This window comes from Zonotrichia leucophrys, chromosome 5 (genome assembly GCF_028769735.1).
Source record: "Zonotrichia leucophrys gambelii isolate GWCS_2022_RI chromosome 5, RI_Zleu_2.0, whole genome shotgun sequence".
Classification (NCBI taxonomy): domain Eukaryota; kingdom Metazoa; phylum Chordata; class Aves; order Passeriformes; family Passerellidae; genus Zonotrichia; species Zonotrichia leucophrys.
Genome location: NC_088175.1, coordinates 49,992,521 through 50,009,922, shown reverse-complemented (window position 1 = coordinate 50,009,922; position 17,402 = coordinate 49,992,521). Strand labels below are relative to the sequence as shown.

At 44.3% G+C, this 17,402-nt stretch overlaps 1 protein-coding gene across 3 annotated transcripts; it reads left to right on the top strand.

Annotated features, from left to right (window-relative positions):
• Positions 1-222: 222 nt before the first annotated feature.
• On the top strand, positions 223-10,461 carry FADD (Fas associated via death domain). 3 transcript variants are annotated; one of them, XR_010440627.1, is made up of 4 exons: positions 223-665; positions 1,588-3,612; positions 7,693-7,813; positions 8,025-8,113. XR_010440627.1 is itself a non-coding variant. In XM_064715511.1 (2 exons), the coding sequence occupies exons 1-2, from the start codon at positions 305-307 to the stop codon at positions 1,872-1,874; spliced, it is 648 nt and encodes a 215-aa protein (XP_064571581.1). In that variant the 5' UTR covers positions 223-304; the 3' UTR covers positions 1,875-4,090. The 3 variants fall into 3 exon arrangements, 1 of the variants encoding a protein (XP_064571581.1); XR_010440626.1 differs by lacking the exons at positions 7,693-7,813; positions 8,025-8,113 and adding an exon at positions 10,239-10,461; XM_064715511.1 differs by lacking the exons at positions 7,693-7,813; positions 8,025-8,113 and having other exon boundaries at positions 1,588-4,090.
• Positions 10,462-17,402: the final 6,941 nt, after the last annotated feature.

Here is a 17,402-nt window from a genome sequence, read left to right as displayed (position 1 = left end):
CACGACACCGGCCGCACTGAGCTCGGCTCCAACACACGCTCTGCATTCAGCAGCACCAAAGAAGCCGGTTCGCTTCGGGAGGGGTTCGGGGCAGAGAGTCCCCAACCCCAGCTGTGGCGGCGGCGGCGGCGACACAGCACACACCGCCCCTCACGGGCGGCGCCGCGGCCGCCATCTTGGGGCGGGAAAGGCGCGGGTCACGTGAGTTCCGGCCGCCGCTCGGGTGCGGTCGGTCCCGTCCCGTCCCGTCCCGTCCCTGCGGTGTCTCTCCGTGTTCCCGGGAGGTCATCCCGCGCAAACAGCAATGGATTTCCTCTTTAGAGGGCTGGGACAGGACGCCGAAGTCCCCCCCGCGGGCCGCGGCGTCCTGGATCCTTTCCAGAGCCTGCTGTTCTCCGTTTCCTCGGAGCTGTCGGCCGCGGAGGTGAAGGAGCTGAAGTACCTCTGCGGCGACAAAGTCCCGAAGGGAAAGAGTGAGACGGTGCGAATCGGCCTGGATCTCTTCAGCATCCTGAGGGAGCGGGGGCACATCGCGCCCGACAATCTGGAGTTCCTGAAACAGCTGCTGCGGAAAATCAACAGGGTCGACCTGCTGGCACTGGTGGAGCAGTACGAACAGGGGGAACTTCAGGCCCCTGAGGATCAGCCAGATGAGCATGAAAAACGTAGGTGGATTATTTTATACGGAGGGTTTGTTTTTTTTTTTAATATAGTTATATCCCCGTGTGAAAAACGCCAATCACTTGTTTTTAAAAGTTTAATAGTAATAAAATGGTTCTAAAAATAGTAATACAATTAAAGTAATAATAATTTGGACAATTTGAATTAGGACAATACGAGACAATAGAGACGAAGAGTTACGGACAGTCCGGGTACCTTCTTCTGGGCAGCAGGAGCCCGAAAAAGGACCCACGTTAACAAAGGTTTAACCCTTAAAAGCAATAGCCCGTTGCATATTCATACACTTCATACATGATGCATAAATTCCACTCAAACACAGGATTCCCTCTGGTCATCATCAGCTTCTTCCTCTGAATCCTAACAGAGCCTTCGAGGCAGGAAAAAGTTTGTTTCTTCTCATAATGGGCCAATAAATTCTATTTCTCTGAAAGATTCAGGTGTCCTGTGGCTGCTATCTCGCTGTGAGTCCTTTCTTTAAAAAAAAATATCCTACATAGCACAGTTTCTATTTTAACATTATGTTATAACCTAAAACTATATTTAACACACTACTAAGAAAATTAATACAGCATTACTTTCTAACACAACACATATAATATTCATTTTAATATTTGCAAAAAGCCAGTCATAAAATACGCATTTTTCACACCTGCATATATGGCTCCCCAGCAACCCCAGTAAATGTGTACACAAATGTCTTTCGGGGTGGAACTTCCCCCTCTCTTTTTTATCTTACTTTTATCTTTTGGGATTCCAAGTCTACCCAGTGGCTTCTGTAGAACTCTCTGTATGTGCAGTGCAACAGGAGTAGCGGCGTTTTGCTGAAATAGAACCAACAACTTCTCAACGTTTCCTGGAGTTTCTTAGTAAATGCATGGCTGACTTGACGTGCTTCTGCTGTTTCAGGTCTCCTGAGGGTAGCTTTTGGTGTCATTCATGAGAATGTTGGGAGGGACTGGAAGAAGCTGATGCGAGAACTCAGGCTGCCAGACGTGAAGCTGGACAAGGTGGAGGCGGCCTATCGATACGACCTGCAGGAAATGGTTTTTCAGGCGCTTCGGGAGTGGCAGAAGTGGAAGGGGAAGGATGCAAAGGTGGCTGACTTAATAAGAGCCCTCCAGGGCTGCAACCTGAGATTGGTGGCAGACCTGGTTGAAGAGAGGCTCTCAGAGGTGAGCAGTGGAACCCAATGAAAACAGTGTAAAACTATGAATGAAAAAAGTCAGAGTGCCTTCTTCTCTTCTGCACCAAATTAATTATCACTGGCTGCCACTTATTTATGTGCCTTAATAAGTTAATTTGTGATCAGGTGAAACAGACATGGAAACAGATTCCTTTCATAGAACACTTTGTAGTTGGATGCTTATTTCAAGATATTTTAACTTTCACAAGATCTGAACTCCCATTATATAGAAATTCTTACGCTTTTGTTCTGCCACTCACCTGAAAAGATTTGCTTTGCTGCAGACACTTTTCAGATGCATCTCCACTGGAAATACATCCATGGGACACTTCTGAAACAACTGGAATTTAAAATTTCATGGAGATGTTGGATTTTTTTTTTTATAATGCCCTATTATAAATACAGTGTGAAAGGGAGAAAGAATAAAGCTTTCAGCTGGGTGCTGGCTTTTCTTTTGGAGTAGCAAAAAATAATATTAGGAAATTTGTCAGATATATTTGCTCTCCATGAAAGTATATTAAGACAACTGCAACCTCAGACTGCAGTGCAAGAGGGACACCAAATATTGTGGTGGCTTTCTTGAGAAAAACGTGCCTGGATTTGAAATGGAAGTCAAATGTCTGCACCAAGTGCCTTCAGCATCCTGAAGTTCTCCTGAAACTGTCCAAGAGAAGAAGATGTTCACAGCAGCCTCTTTGCAAAGCTGGGGATGCTTTGGGGCTCCTTGCTGGGCTTCCTTCTGTGGCCTCTGTCACAGAGGCTGCTCCTGTGTGCTGGAAGGTGTGAGCCACTCTCAGGGGAGCAGGATGCACCAGCCTCTGTCAGATGCAGCTCTCAGCTTTCATCTGGAACAACCTTCAGCCAGTGGCCTTCACACCTGACCTACAGCTGGAGAAACTGCACAGTTGCACAGTGGAGGACGTGCAGGGCTGTGGAGGGGGGAATCCCATGCTACCATTACTGCTTGAACAGCTGTAGGATCCTGTATTTCTGCAAACACCTCCCAAGTGCCTGGCCAGATACTGGAAGAGGTTTTATTGTTGCTGCATCTGTGGGATTTCAGCTCTTTCCAAGCTGTTTTTATGTGGTGCCATTGCTGTGAAGGCTGGGTGTCAGCACATGACCTGTCACTGCTCTGCAGAAATGTTGTAACACTGATAATTTTCAAGTTTTCATTGCACATGGTGCCTTTTGCTCAAATAGTTAGGCTTGAATGCTTTATTGTAGTTAGTGGAAACTGTAAGGCATTGTAAGTTCACATGACCGAAAAATCATTTCAGTCAGGGGTTTTTCCCCTTCCATGATTCTTTTCCACATTCCTGGAGGTGCCCAAGGCCAGGCTGGATGGGATTTGGAGCAACCTGTTCTGGTGGAAAGAGTCATTGGTTGGAACTGGATGATCTTTTAGGTCCCCCCCACCCAAACCATTGTGTGCTGATTCTCAGTATCTTTCCAGTTTGGTATATTTAGTATCACTGGTTGTATCCAAGCAAAGGAATTGCCACCTGTCTGCCTTTTGGGCGAGTTCTTATTCCCTTTACTTGTATAATTGCCAATTCCTGGCTCCCCAGGAGGAGGTGCTGAGGTGCAGCTGGGTGATAAGCTCAGGTGTTCTGGAGATTTTTGTTTCACAGACATCAGGTGTATCCATTCTGCAGTATATAAAGAAAAGGATTTTCCAGCAGCGTTTCCTTCCTGCCTCTGAGCAATCCCTGGGAGCAGAGGAGTGCAAGTGAGCAGGATGTTAGGTGAGTGCTCAAACAGCTCTAAGTCTACTGAAGTGCTTTTCTTATCCACTTTTAATGAGTTTTCTGCTTCACCGAGGAGATTTATGTGAAATAGGAAGAGTATACTGCCTACTGCATACAGCCGGGATATTTTAGGAATCAGTTGGAATAACCTGTTTGTTGTAGCCAGGCACTCATCAGCCTAGCCCTCACAAGAAATATTCTGCTTCAGGAGGTAAAAACCTTGTTTCTCTAAGGGTTTTGTACATCCTTTTACTGTGTCTGAAGGAAATGACCTAGACTGCACCCATCTGTGCCATATTTCAGGGCCAATTCAAATCGTTTTTATGAGATATTCAAATGTTGATTATGTCCTTTTTTATTGGGGGGAGGGATAAAGGGTGCAATTTGTAAGGGAGTGTTGTCTGATCCAGTTGACAATCTTATTTTCAAATTGAACGCCTTGAACTCATATGCATATTTTTTATAACTTGAATTAAGATTTTATATTGTATAATTCTGTGTACATTTCATTAAAAATAATTCTTTAAAAAACCAAAATAAAAGGAACGGGTTTTTTTTTCTTGTTTGATGGGATTGTTGTCTGCAGTAAGATCTCTGACTGGGAGAAAGTGGATGTTAAGGACACTCTGAAAGCAAGGAGTGGTGCTAAACAGGCATTGTGTTACCTGTGCCCTTATTGGGACGTTAAAGACAAAAAGCAAAGTGTTTTGTCATCGAGCTTCTCAGAAGTGCTACTCAGGCTGCAGTTTGCCAGCAGCAATGCTGTCACTCGGGGAGGTGTAAGGAAAAAAGGATTCCCTGGCAGCCCAGGGAGCCCAGACTCGAGTGCCAGTGTGCCTGGGCAGAGGCTGCCCCTGGGCAGGCTTCCTTCTCTTCTCCTCTGCTTGCCGTGCTCTGCTAAGGATCTTCTATTTGGTTTATAATTAATTAAAAGCCTGGCTTCTGGTTTAGTCTAAGCTTGGCCAGGCTTTTAGAGGACGTGCTCAGAAGGAGCTGACAGAGGCTCGGGTGCTCTGTGGAGTGTCAGCCTGCACTTAAAGCTGCGAGTGAGTAAGACAAATAACTTAATTGCCCATTTTATCAAATCCTTTAGGATGCTCTGCAAGACTATCTGCCTGTGAGGAATTACTCAAACCTTTTTCCTCTTGGTCTCCTGAGAGTAATCTTTCCTCACAGCCTTGAGAAAACAGCACATCAAAACATGTGGAGAGTTAAAAGTGCCATCTCATGAGAATTCTCATCTCGGAGAATTGTTTTTCCATGTCACTCCTCAGTCCCTTTCAGCACTTGCTTGTGATTTTTTGAAGATATCAATTATAAGATATCACACATTGAGGTGGTTTCCTTTTTTAAAATTGCATTATTTTCATTACTGAGTTAAAAGACGTTTTCTATGCTATTAATTAAAAATCCTCTTACACAAATTGGTTGTTGTGAGCATTTCAAATACAATGCTTTGGTTTCCTTTTCTCCATTCTCCACACTCGGGCAGCTGCATTTCCTCCAGCCTTTGTTTCATTCCTAAAATAATTGTCTCCATTCTGAAATCTAATTGCTTCATTTAATTGTTTAATGCAGAAAGCTTAATAACAGACTGTGTCTCCAAGCTCTCTCTCTGGTGCTCAGCATGTTCTTAATTCAGGCTTTTTGGCTGAGTATTTTTCAATTCAAATTTATTTCTAATCATGCCTTATGCCCTTCTTCTTCTGCATGAATCACCTGTATCCTTAAAATGTGTTCTAGCACAAATATTTTTCTAAGTTGTCCTTCCTCTTTGATTTATTGCTTTTCTCTGCCAGGGTTTTGGTTAAAAACACTTGAAAGAAATCAGCTCACTGCTTCAACCATAGAAATGGGAATCGTGGGGCTGAGCTGAGGGTAGGGGAAGGAGTTGGGAGGAGAGGTTCAGGAACTTCTGGAGAATCTGTGTTTCAATAAAAACTGTCACAGCTGGGGATTGCTTCACAGGAGCGGGGTGTGTTGCAATTGTAGGTTCAGGGGAGAAGGAAGCAGGGCTTTACTCAGCTGCTGGGAAAGGCAGAGTCATGCAGCTCTCTCGTGGGAATCTGCTCCTAATCATTAAAAAGTCCCGTCCACAGACCCATTCCTGCTCCTGCCTCATTCCTGAGAGCATTACACATGCCTCTCTTAAAGCAGGCTGAAGTGAAAACAACAGGCTTGTTCTTGTGCAGCGTGATGTAATAGACACCATGGAAATCCCTGAAGCTGGCCATCCTGGTTGGGTTTGGATTTGGTGATTTCTCTGACTTGATGGGTTTTGGGAGCTGAAAGCCTTTTCCAGGGGCTCTGTGTGCTTGTTCCTGCTGGATGGTGGCTGAGCTCTCCTTTCCCTGGGTTTCTGGTGCTGTGTTGGTGCAGGTCACAGAGCAGCTCTCCCAGTGACCAGCTCCTGCAGGGAAGTGCAGGACTTTGTGTGTGTTCTCTACTGATAAAAAATAACAACTCTAAGCGAGCTCTTGAAGCATCTCCAGTACAATGTAATAAGTGCCACGGAAAGCAGCTTAATGTCAACTTTGTATCTCTGCTGAGTGCTTCAAAAAGCTGTCAGACTGGTATTTTTTATTTACTATATAATGTTCAAGCCTTGAGAGCAGGCGCTGGTGCTGTGTGAAGTTACACAGATATAAAACTGGACCATTGTCATGGCAGATGTAAAAAAACACCCAACTGGGATTTTCTGTGAGTGAGCCTGGCTTTGGAGAACTTCTACAGAAAGCAATCATGCCATTAAAAATCCTCACAATTTTTGAAATTATTTCTTCTCTATTTCTTAATTCTGCTAATCCTATTGATTGCAGCAGGAGTATTGACTTTAAAAAAATGATTTTCAGAATTTAATCTGAGCAGTTCTCAGCAGGTGTAACTTCTAAAAGGGTTGTAGCAGCTGTTCTCCAAGCGTGGACATCATCTGTGGCAAAAGGGAAGTACAAAGTTTGAAATTTCTTTACAAAAGTTGGTGATTTTTGTATGCAAACCTGGCACTAGATTTTATTGACAGTGAGCATATAAAGTGTGGGAAAGGTTTGACATGAAAATGAAACTGTAAAACCGTTCTTGCCATTAATGTCTGTATGTGAAAAACTGAGCTAAATCTTATCTTTGTTTCCCTCCCAGTCATCTCCTGAGAGGTGCTTTCTGTCACTCCCAGGCAAATTGCCAAGTTTTGAACAGAAATTGCCGAGAAAATGTGAATTAAAAGGGCGCAGCACTGGCAGGTCTGTGCCTCACATCCCACATTGTTTAATTTATGTTCTGCTCAGCGTAAGCAGAATTTATTCACAGCTTCTTGGCTGTGAAATCCCTAACGTGGGAAAGCCGGGATAGCCTGAATTCCCCCCAAAGCCGGGGTTGCCATGGCAATCCGAGGGCACGGCAGTCCGCGGGCCGTGTGGCTGCAGCCCCGCTCCCGGCCAGCCCTCAGCGCTGGGAGCTCTCACCAGCTGTGGGGTTTGCTGCACTCCCCGCTCTGACCACGTCAGGAATCCAAAATGCGAGGGCAGGAATGGAAATGAAACCTCTTGGCGAATTCCCTCGGTTCCACTTCTCCCTGGAGCAAGGCATGTGAGAGAGCAGGGCTAAATTTTATTTTATTTTATTCGATTTATCCTCAGCACCAGGTGCTTCCATGTCTGTTTCCAGCTGGAATGGTAAAGCTGCAGCTTGTGTGTGTCACTGCATGTTTGTGCATGAAGCAGCTAATATATATGCAGATGAATTAAAACTAATTAGAGCTAAAGTCTGCAAAGTGCACATTTCTAGCTAACGGCTGCATGCAGCTCTGTTACATGGCACCAAATTAAGTTATTCACTGTGGACCTGCTAATCCAATTTTCTGTAAACCATGTTCTAATTTTTATAAAAAATGGGAAAAAAAAACAACTTCACGTGAAAAAACTTATGTCTAAATCTTTAAATCAGAATGTCAAATTCCACATCTGGCCTGTGAATTTTCAGGGCTATTAAATGTTGAACTGTCTTTTAGAGGACTCTGTTTATGAGGCACTTCACCTCATGCCGTATTTTTTCCCCTTAATTCCTGAAATGTCATTGTTAAAGGTCTCCAGCCCTGACTGACTGAACCTTTTCTCACATGACTCAGTGGCTGAGGAAGAATTTAAACCCTTTATTTTCACATCAGAGCTGAGCAAGAGGCAACCCCACACCCTGGCCTTTGATGGTAAGAGTAATTCTGTGGAGGGGACCCTTTTTCCCCACCTTACATCCAGTAAATAAATATCCTGGGGAATAAAGGTGCTTAGCCAAGGTTCCAAATAATCCCTGAGCTCCCCAGGATATGGAACTGATGCCTGTGCTCCCTCCAGCCTCTGGGGTAACTAAAAGCAGCTGGAACATGGCATAAGGTACCCTGATCATGATTTTCTCCCTAGGAATGCCTCCTCCTTCCACCTAATTTGCCTTAAAGTGGGAATGGATGTGGGAATCCTCATCAGAGATGGAAATCCTCAGCTCTAGAAATTCCTGATTCTTCCCTAATCACTTCCACTGGATAAGATGCTGAGTGGTGTGAAAGGACCAGATCATTTTTCAGCTTGAAAGCCAAAGGCAGGTTTGACTCCTGTGAATTAAGGTTTACAGAGGTGTCTAGACCAACAGTCTCAGAGAAGATGCCATCACACAGCTACTTAACCAAATTTAATGTCAACCAACACCTTTGAAAATCCAGAGTTTGCTTTGCACACTATGCTTGTCTATTTCCTAGGTTAGTATTTCCACTGGTTTATGGTTTATTACTGTTAGTTTGGATGGAATTTATGTTGAACTGACTTTTTTTGAGGGTGATTTCTTTACTAATGGGTGATTCAAGTAGGCTTGAGGTAGGTCTCATGCCAGAAGGGGCCTCAGCAGCAAGTCTGATGTCTGTTCCTCAGGTCTGGCTTGTGGGGAGCTCAATGTGTTTTGTGAGGGCTGAGAAGTTCCCACAGGCTAATTCAGAGGAATTAGAGAAGGAATTATAGAGAAATCAGATCCCAGTTTCTTTTATTTAAAGGGTACCTGGAGTGCCCCATAGGCTTGTCCCATTTTCTCCTTTAAAAGGTTACTTTCATCCCTTATCTCCTTCCCACAAACTCATCCCCCAGCTCATCATTAAAAGCTGAATAATTCCAACACTCCGGGCTGAGGGAGGACAAACCCTTGGTGGTTTGAAGAGGACTCTGACAGTTCTTGAATCACCCCTGGTTATTCAGCCAGCCTGTTCCAGTGGTTTTTCATGCATTCAAGTAAAGTATGACATCCTCATGTGGGGGAAAATGGGCCCAGATGGAATTGCCACGGTACCTGTAAGCAGCTCAGGGAGTATCCTGGCTCTGCAACATCAGCATGTCAGATGCCACAGCAGCAGTGGCAGCCTCCTGGCTTGGTTATTGGGGTTTTTCCCCCATGCAAAGAGAAGGAATGGGGGAGCTGCAGGCCACAGGGAGCTGCCAGCTTCTCTCAGTCGTGTGTTTTGGTACTACAAAGGTGGCATTATTGAAGGCAGACAAAAAAAGCTTCTAAATCATGCAAGCAAAGTGAACCCCAGGAGCTGAAAAACCCTTCCTTTGTGCACTCAGAAACCTTGCTATGACCTGGCTGGTGTCTGGATACAGAGGCTTTTCTGCAGCATTTTGGCTGTAATTGAGACATGCTATCTCCATGAGCATTGGCAATTGGGAGCCAGGAACCATCCCCATTGCTGCTGCTAAACATTCTGACCTTGACAGGAGAAAACAACCCAATCCACCAAAGCATTACTGGATTGGACAGATAAAAATTTAAATTACCACTGTTTTGGCTGGTATAAAATTTGATTATTCTGTTTACAGCAAAAATCTGGTACTGCAAAATTATTTGTTATATCACTTATGCCTTCATATTCCTTTATTTGCTGAATATCCACGGGCATGTGGCAGCTAAATGCTGAATATTCATGCAAGGAACCTCACTGTTATATAGCTCATATATTAAAATCAAGCTGGTGCCATGTTATTTTAGTGAAAGGAAACTGCACATTTAATTACAGGAGAGAAAGAAAGTATTGGACATGAAAATTAGGTGTCTCCCAAATCCTGATGTGCCTGTGTGTGTGTATCCACATATCTGTGTGTGTACAGTGTGTGTTTCCTTATGCATACACACACACCCCTCAGTAAAGTTATTTGATATAATCTGGCAGTAAAGTTATTTGATATAATCTGGAAAACAAGATTTTCTTGACAGGGCTATTTCTCAATACTCCTTCTCCAACTTCTGTCTGTCCCTTATATGCTCTGAACTGCATCTGTAAGGAAATATACCCCTATGGCAATCTCCGAGAGCAGCCAAATTCTGGTAGAAACAAAGGTGGTGTTTCTGGGCCAGCTCATTAATAAAAAGTACAAATTCAGAGCCATCTGCTGATGTCCAGCATCAGCCAGAGCAGGAGTGATTTTGTTTTATTCTTACAGGTTTAAATGCAAGAATTGGCTTAAATCCTGGTGTACACTAGAGCAGTTTCTGTGATTTTCAGCATTTTCCTTCAGTCTGGTGTTTTGGGTCAATACAAAACCCATGATACTGAAATTAACCTTCTGTTCTCCTCCCTGTTCCTTCTGCTTTTGCAGGCAGCAGCTGCAGACACTGAGGAAATTATCTAACAGAAAAAAATTGAGAAATTTTACGTGGCCAAAGTAAAAGGAGTTCTGCTTGTGCTTTTCCAATGCCCTACATGATTCCAGCGTCAGGCAGCTGAGTCCCTGCCGCTTCAGTCTGCGGCTTCACAGGTAACAAAGTACAAAAAGCAAGTTAGTGCCAAGTTCCTCGATGGCTTTTGTGGTGAGGGCAGCACTTCACCAGACTGAAACTGCCAGATTAATCTCACCTTGGCTAGACTTAATACTTCCCATTTGTGCATAAAGAAATGCTAATGATTCCTGGAAGTTTTAGGCATTGTTATTTAAAGTTGTTTGGGAGACAAAGGGAAGGTGTTGTTTGCATTTGGGGGAGGACATGACCTTTGTTTGGAGTGCTGGATGATTGATTGTAACACAAAAGGAAAAGGTGAAGAGTGTTCTTGTAGCTCTTAGTGCAAAAGCTGAGGTGTGTTGAGGGAGCTTAACTCGCAGACCTGAGCTAGAACCAGCTCCTGAGTCAATATCTCTGTTGACTCTTTTAGATGTGGATTACAATGCAAACAGATGCTGTGGTCAAAGGGTCTTTAATATGAACTGTGTTCAGGAGAACAGGGAATTTAACTTCAAAATAAATCAGTTATCCTGCTTGCTATGGCACAGATGAATAATATCAGGGCTGCAGGTTTCTGCTATTATGAGTTATTCCCTTTTATATCTTACACATGTTATTCTCACTTTGTTTAAGGATTAGTGTAAGACAATGACAAGGTTTGTTCAGCTGTTGTCCACCTTCCTAGAAATGATGATTCCTAACCAAGAGCAGGGAGAGGACAACCTTTCATAGCTTTTTCTCTTGTCTTTTGGTTTTTTTCCAAGTTACACATCATGTCACCTTACCTGCAGCAGCTAGATAGTAAATGAGTTTTTATTTAGTAACAGCCAGCCTTAATTAATTGCAATTTGACAAAAGCTGTGTAAATACCTCTGTGCAAAGGAACAAGGCATTCAGGCAAACAGAAAAAGGGAAAAGGAACACTAGAGTGACTGGGTGTTATCTCACACAAGGCAGGGACAAACCTTTTGTTGGGAGCTGAGTCAAAAACACGTGGAGACCTCAATGGCAGCTGAGGACACACGGGATGAAGCCTCAGGTGCAGATAAAGGCATTCCTGTAGGAGCCTGAACTCGGAGTGACCCACGGGGATGGGTTGAGCAGCACAAGCTGCACACACAAAGCCTGACTCCAGCTGGAGGAGGCAGTATGAGCTGGCCAGAAGTTTTCCAGAGGGTGTTTCTGTGCAGAGGGAAGCTAAATTGGGCCAGATTAGTAACAGACACTCTGCCAGCCAAGAAGGGATGCAAGGCTTCACTGTGCTTTTATTCATTATTAAAATAACAGATGCTTCTGTAAGGACTTAAGCATCTGTAAACCAATAATCTCAAAACTAGGATATCATGGCAGAACTAAAATTAACATTTCAGACAGAAATCCTAAAGCTCCCTTACTTTAGGGCACTGTGAGTCCAGCAGTAGGTATAACCCACATGAGGAAGGCTGTGCAAAGGCAGCTCCTGCTCCTGCTGGCATTGGAGAGATCCTGCCTTCTCCACGAGGATCTCCTCTCCACAGCATGTCTCACCCAGTCCATGTGCTGTGTGCTCTGGGTTCATGGATTTGCAGGGAATTTGCTCAAAGTTATGGTGCTTTCTTCCAAAGTAAGGATGAGAACACTCATGTCCGATTTTCAGCTGTTTGGATGGCCTGGAAAGGCCCGGGGTGGCCTTGAAGCAGCCCGCGTTCCAAAGGATGAGAAGAGGCTTCAGTTCTTTTCTCGGTCTCGGTGTTTATTAATTGTTTATCTAAAAGATTTTCTTTCGGCCGACAGAGCTCTGCTCAGCAGCCAGCCATGAGCACACTCCCCTCCCCTCCGGGCGGTCACCTATCTTTATACCCAAAGTTACGTATACAATATTTATCATTTTTCCCCAATACCTTTCACCCTTATTGCCCGGTGCACTTTTAGTAACAACCAATCCCAAAGTGCCACCATCACCACAGAAGATGGAGGAGAAGAAGAAGAAGAAGAAGGACAGGACACGCCCCAATTCCTCCATCTTACTTCTCTAAACCCCCTGTACAGAAATCCTAAACCCTGTTTTTCACTCTCTAACTAACTAATCCCTTCACCATTCACCCCGGTGAAATCCTCCTATCCTCATACAGGTGTCGTCTCCTGTGTGGGATCAAAGTCCAGCCACCAGACACTTCTGGCAACATTCCAGGACTCCTGAGCCCCCCAAGGGTGGTCTCGGTGACTCGGCACCTCAGTCCTGAGGTGCTGAGATCCCACACACTCACAGCACAGGGATAATACTGGGTAAGGACAGACCAATATAGAAGCAAGTGGGTAAGGAATTTACTTAAAAAGAAGCCCCATTTTCTCTATTTCCATTATTTTTTCTTGATATTTGTTTCAAATCGACTTGAGCACTGCTCCCAAAGGTCTGGGGTTTTTTCCCACTGGCAAATGTAGAGCTGCTTTTTCTGAAGTATTGTCTGTTTTCCCTGAAGGTTTTCTTCTGACTCTGATTGCTTTTAAATGTCACTTTGCTGCTTCAGGCTGCTGGTAGGTGGTCTGAGCTGAGTGGTTACCATTAACTGGCTTTTACCTATGCTCATTTTCTGTGTCAGATCCTGACCTAGTAACCTTTTTCTCCAAATGCCAAAGGTGAGATTTAGTCTGAAGTGACCTGGTTGTCTAGGCACAATTGCTACTAGTCAGAACAAGAAATAATATTGGGAACTGAACTCTGGCAGCCCTTTAATACACCATATCTATTGGCAAACAATTTCATCTGAGCCTTGGGCTCACCTTGAAACTGGAGATGGTTTTTTGCCAAACACACTGTTGCCATTGCAAATGTCCACAGTTTTTGTAATCTTTATCTGTTGTAGTTTGCTTTATGACTTCATTCTGAGGCCAGCTTGGTTTTTAGTCACCATCTCAGACAATTCATTTTAGCAAATTAATATTCCTAGTAAATACTGTGAAGATAGTGGGGAGTTCTAAAATGGTGAAAATAAACATTTTAACTCATGGATAAACTGGTGATTCACTGAAAGTGTTATTTACATTTTCTTTTGCCTGTAAGCTGAAGCTGGTTGCACAAAAGTCCTTCAGCCTTGTCACAAACACATGATTTGGGACTAACACCTTCCCAACATTATTATCTTCACACACAGGTTAATGCTTCAATTCAGTGTGCATCTGAATAATGAAGGTGGTGATTGCTGCAAACAATTTCATGCAGGCAATGTGCATGTAATGAAAGGTATGTTATCACTTGAAATCTAGTCAGGTAAGGATTAAAAATAGGCTTAAGTACTATTTGAGGTCTCTTTATTTTTCAAATGCTTTTATCTACTTTACTACTCTACTAATAGTAGAGGACACTGAGTACATAGAAATTGTGATCCACTTTGCTTAGTGCCTACTCCAAAGCCACTTAAAACAGCAGGAGCCTTTGCATAGCAGACAAAGCAGAAAAAAAATTCCTTTTTTTCCCTTCAAACACTGATTTACAGGAACAGAAATGTTACTTCACGTGCAAATCTTTTTTGTAGTTGGACTATTTATAAAGTTTATTAAATATATTATTAAAATAATGCAATCTTTTTATCTTTTTCTCTTACCAGGTCTCAAAACATTCCAAAAGCTGAAGCCTCAATATTGAAGTGATCCAGGTAGAACCTAATGGAGAGAGGAGAGGAGAGGAGAGGAGAGGAGAGGAGAGGAGAGGAGAGGAGAGGAGAGGAGAGGAGAGGAGAGGAGAGGAGAGGAGAGGAGAGGAGAGGAGAGGAGAGGAGAGGAGAGGAGAGGAGAGGAGAGGAGAGGAGAGGAGAGGAGAGGAACTCAGTGTCTGTAGACTTCCCTCTGCAATCAACCTGTCTGTATACAGGCAGGTATTACAATGCTGTTATAAAAATAACAGCATTATTTTCTCTTGGAATGAAGACAGGCTGAGGGATTTGGGATTGCTTATCCTGGAGAAGAAAAGTTTTGGGGAGACCTTAGAGCTCCTTGCAGTACCTAAAAGGCCTACAAGGGAGATGGAGAGAGACTTTGGGCAAGGGCATGGAGTGACAAGGGGGAATGGCCTTGGGCTGGAGGAGGTGGGTTTAGGTTAGATATAAGAAATAAATTCTTTGCTGAGAGGGTGATAAGGCACTGGCATGGGTTGCCCAGAGAGGTTATGGACTCCCCACCCCTGGAGGTGTCCAAGACCAGGCTGGACAGGGCTTGGAGCAGCCTGGGATAGTGGAAGGTGTCCCTGCCCCTGACAGGGGGTTGGAACTGGATCATCTTTAAGGTCCCTTCTGACCCAAACCATTCTGTGTTTCTATCATTCTCTACCCTGAGAGGCTGCCATGGCTCTGAAGCTCTAGGCTTCAGTCTTGCAAATCCAGTAATTGAATTGCAGACCAGTTAAAATTACTGAGACAGACAATCCGTGGGCTGCTAAATCCACAGCAATGAAGCCAGGAACAGCCCTGCTCATTTCTGTGGACAACCACATCCATTTCCCTTGCTTTCCTACAGCAGCAAGCTGTGCTGATCCCACACATATCCAACAGCCAGGTTCATCTCATGCTGCTTTAGACATCCGAGCACAGCTCCCACGGCAAGAGTGCAGCTGCCCTGGGCTCCCTCTGGAGCCAATGGGAACAGACAGGCACCTGGAGCAGGTGATTCATGGACCACACCAAAGGTCTGAATCACTCCTCCCATGGAGTGGCTCCCTTGCTCCACTGATTACAGAGGCAAGCCAGGGTAAATGGGTTCATGCTGTAGGTGGTCAGCCAGGTGGAATGTATCCAGACCTGCTCTAGGTAGGCAGGAGCTGCATTATCACAGCTGGTTCTGAATCCTTCAGTTTCTTCTTTCAATATTATTCACACACAAATATGGCCTTTCCGAAAAATATTATCTTTTAAAAAATGTTTAACTAAATAATGTGCAGCTCTATTGCCCTGAACTTGCAACTGAATGCACTTTTAGCTTGATACCTTTCATTGTAGCTATAAACTATTGGAAGACGTGCTGAAATCAGTCTACACCGAGGGAATGTACTATGTTTGAACTGGATATTAGGGGTGTACTTCATTTCTGATTGAAATAAATGATACTTGGCTTTAGAAATTCTTTCTAGCTCAAGGGGATTTCTGCTGCTGTAAATCTGTACAGAAAAGACATCAGGTGCAATAATTCTGAACTGCAGATTGCACAACTGAAGCTGAAACTAAGCTGAAAGCCTTTTCGAGTTCAGCAGGTTTGTACTTGAGTGAGAATGTGTGGTTTTGGTTGCGGGAGTGACAGCTAAATTTGAAAAACATTTATGGTCTTGACATAGGTATGATTCCCACTAAAACAAATTGTGTAAGTTCATCTGGTCTTTTAAGAATCCATTGCATCGAAGAAACTTTTTTTCCTAAGTCCAGTTCAAAAACTCTCTTCAGTTTCAGAGCAGCCAATTCCCATTTGATTTACACCTCCCTGAATCCAGCACAGATCCGTGTAGACCCACATGAAATAAATAAAATGTTGATGTGAAGGACTGTGCTGTGTGAAGTGGTGGCTTCCATCGCCCAAGGGCTGACACATTTACTGGTGCACTTATCTTATACGTGGGCATAGCCATTAATTACCTCTGTCCTCTTCTCCACAGGCCACCTTCCAGCCTCTTCCCTCTCATCCCTTCTCCCTCAGGCAAAGTGTCTCCTCTGTCTAGCAACCTCTGGAGACTTTTTTTTTATGGCAACAGAATGGTCCAGGTCACGTCTGTCTACTGACAAAAGGATAATCAGTGCTGCTGGCAAAAATCCTGTTCTTGCATCTATTCATGTCATTCTGAAATGCCTGAAATGTGTTCAAAATGCTGTCATTAATTCATCTGTAAAGGACAAGGAGTAAATAAGGTACCATCAGCTCCACTGGGGAGGGGAGAAAAGACTGCGTGGGCGACCTTGGACTATTTTCAGCAGAGGTTGTGTGCTGGTGTGGGGTGGCTGTGAGGCTCACAAAGGAAATTTGGGCACAAACGAAGCGTGGAGCCCTCAGTGGGCAGAGCAGAGCTGCGGTGGGCAGCAGGTGTTTGTCCTCAGAGCCCGCGGGCAGGGCAGCCCCGGCCCGACCCCACTGCTCACCCCAGCACGGGCTGGCAGGAAGAGCTGCCTGCTCCGCTGAGCTTGGATAAACATTAGGATCTAATTTATCATGTGACAGGAAAGGAAACCTTCCCCCCCACCCCGTTTTTAACAGCCTTTGTTTGAATTTCAGCGTGTGGTTTTTGAGATGCAAAGAGTGGAGAGAGGTTTAACCTGGGTCTCTGGACTGATTACTTTGCTGTCAGCTGATGTATGTGGGGCTCTTTCCAGACACATCCACAAGTGTTACATCTCACTAAATGACATGGACAGGGAGCCAGACCTCTTGCTGAACTTACAAAAGAGACATCACACTCATTTAATTAAAAAGATCTGAGCTGCTGGTGCTCTTCATGTTGGATGGTATATCCTGGGTTACATGCCCAGGAGGAAAAAAAAAAGAAATGTTTTTCTTTGTACTACCAAGTAAATAGGACTGAAAAATATTTTGCTATTTGCAGAGCCTGGGAGTTATCATTCCATGTGTATTTCGTGCAGCACAGAGCATTATGCAAAGATCTGGTTATTCCCTTCTTTTCTCTAGAATTTCAAGTCCTGCCCTTGCCCGCTGATCTGGTCCCAGCTTTGGTGGACTGCACATGGGAGTAGCAATCAGCTTTAAAGTCAGGCCTTTCAAATATTTTTGGGGCACCTCAGAGACTCTGCTGTATCCCAGTCTGTGTGGCATTCACAGTGTGGTGCCTGAGGAAGGTATCTGCAGTGTGCCACATGGGAGGCACATTCCTTAGCTAGGATATCCTGGATGTAGGTTCCCTCCTGGACTAAGCCGTGCTTTTGGGCATGAAAAGATACCTGGCTCTTTACAGTGCCTCCTTCTCATGTAGCAGACATTTATATGCTGTGGGAACTCTGTTCCCACCTGAGGCTGAAACCCATTTCTCAAGAAAGTGCCTAACCACTGGCATTTCCACCCTCCTCTGAAACTGGTGT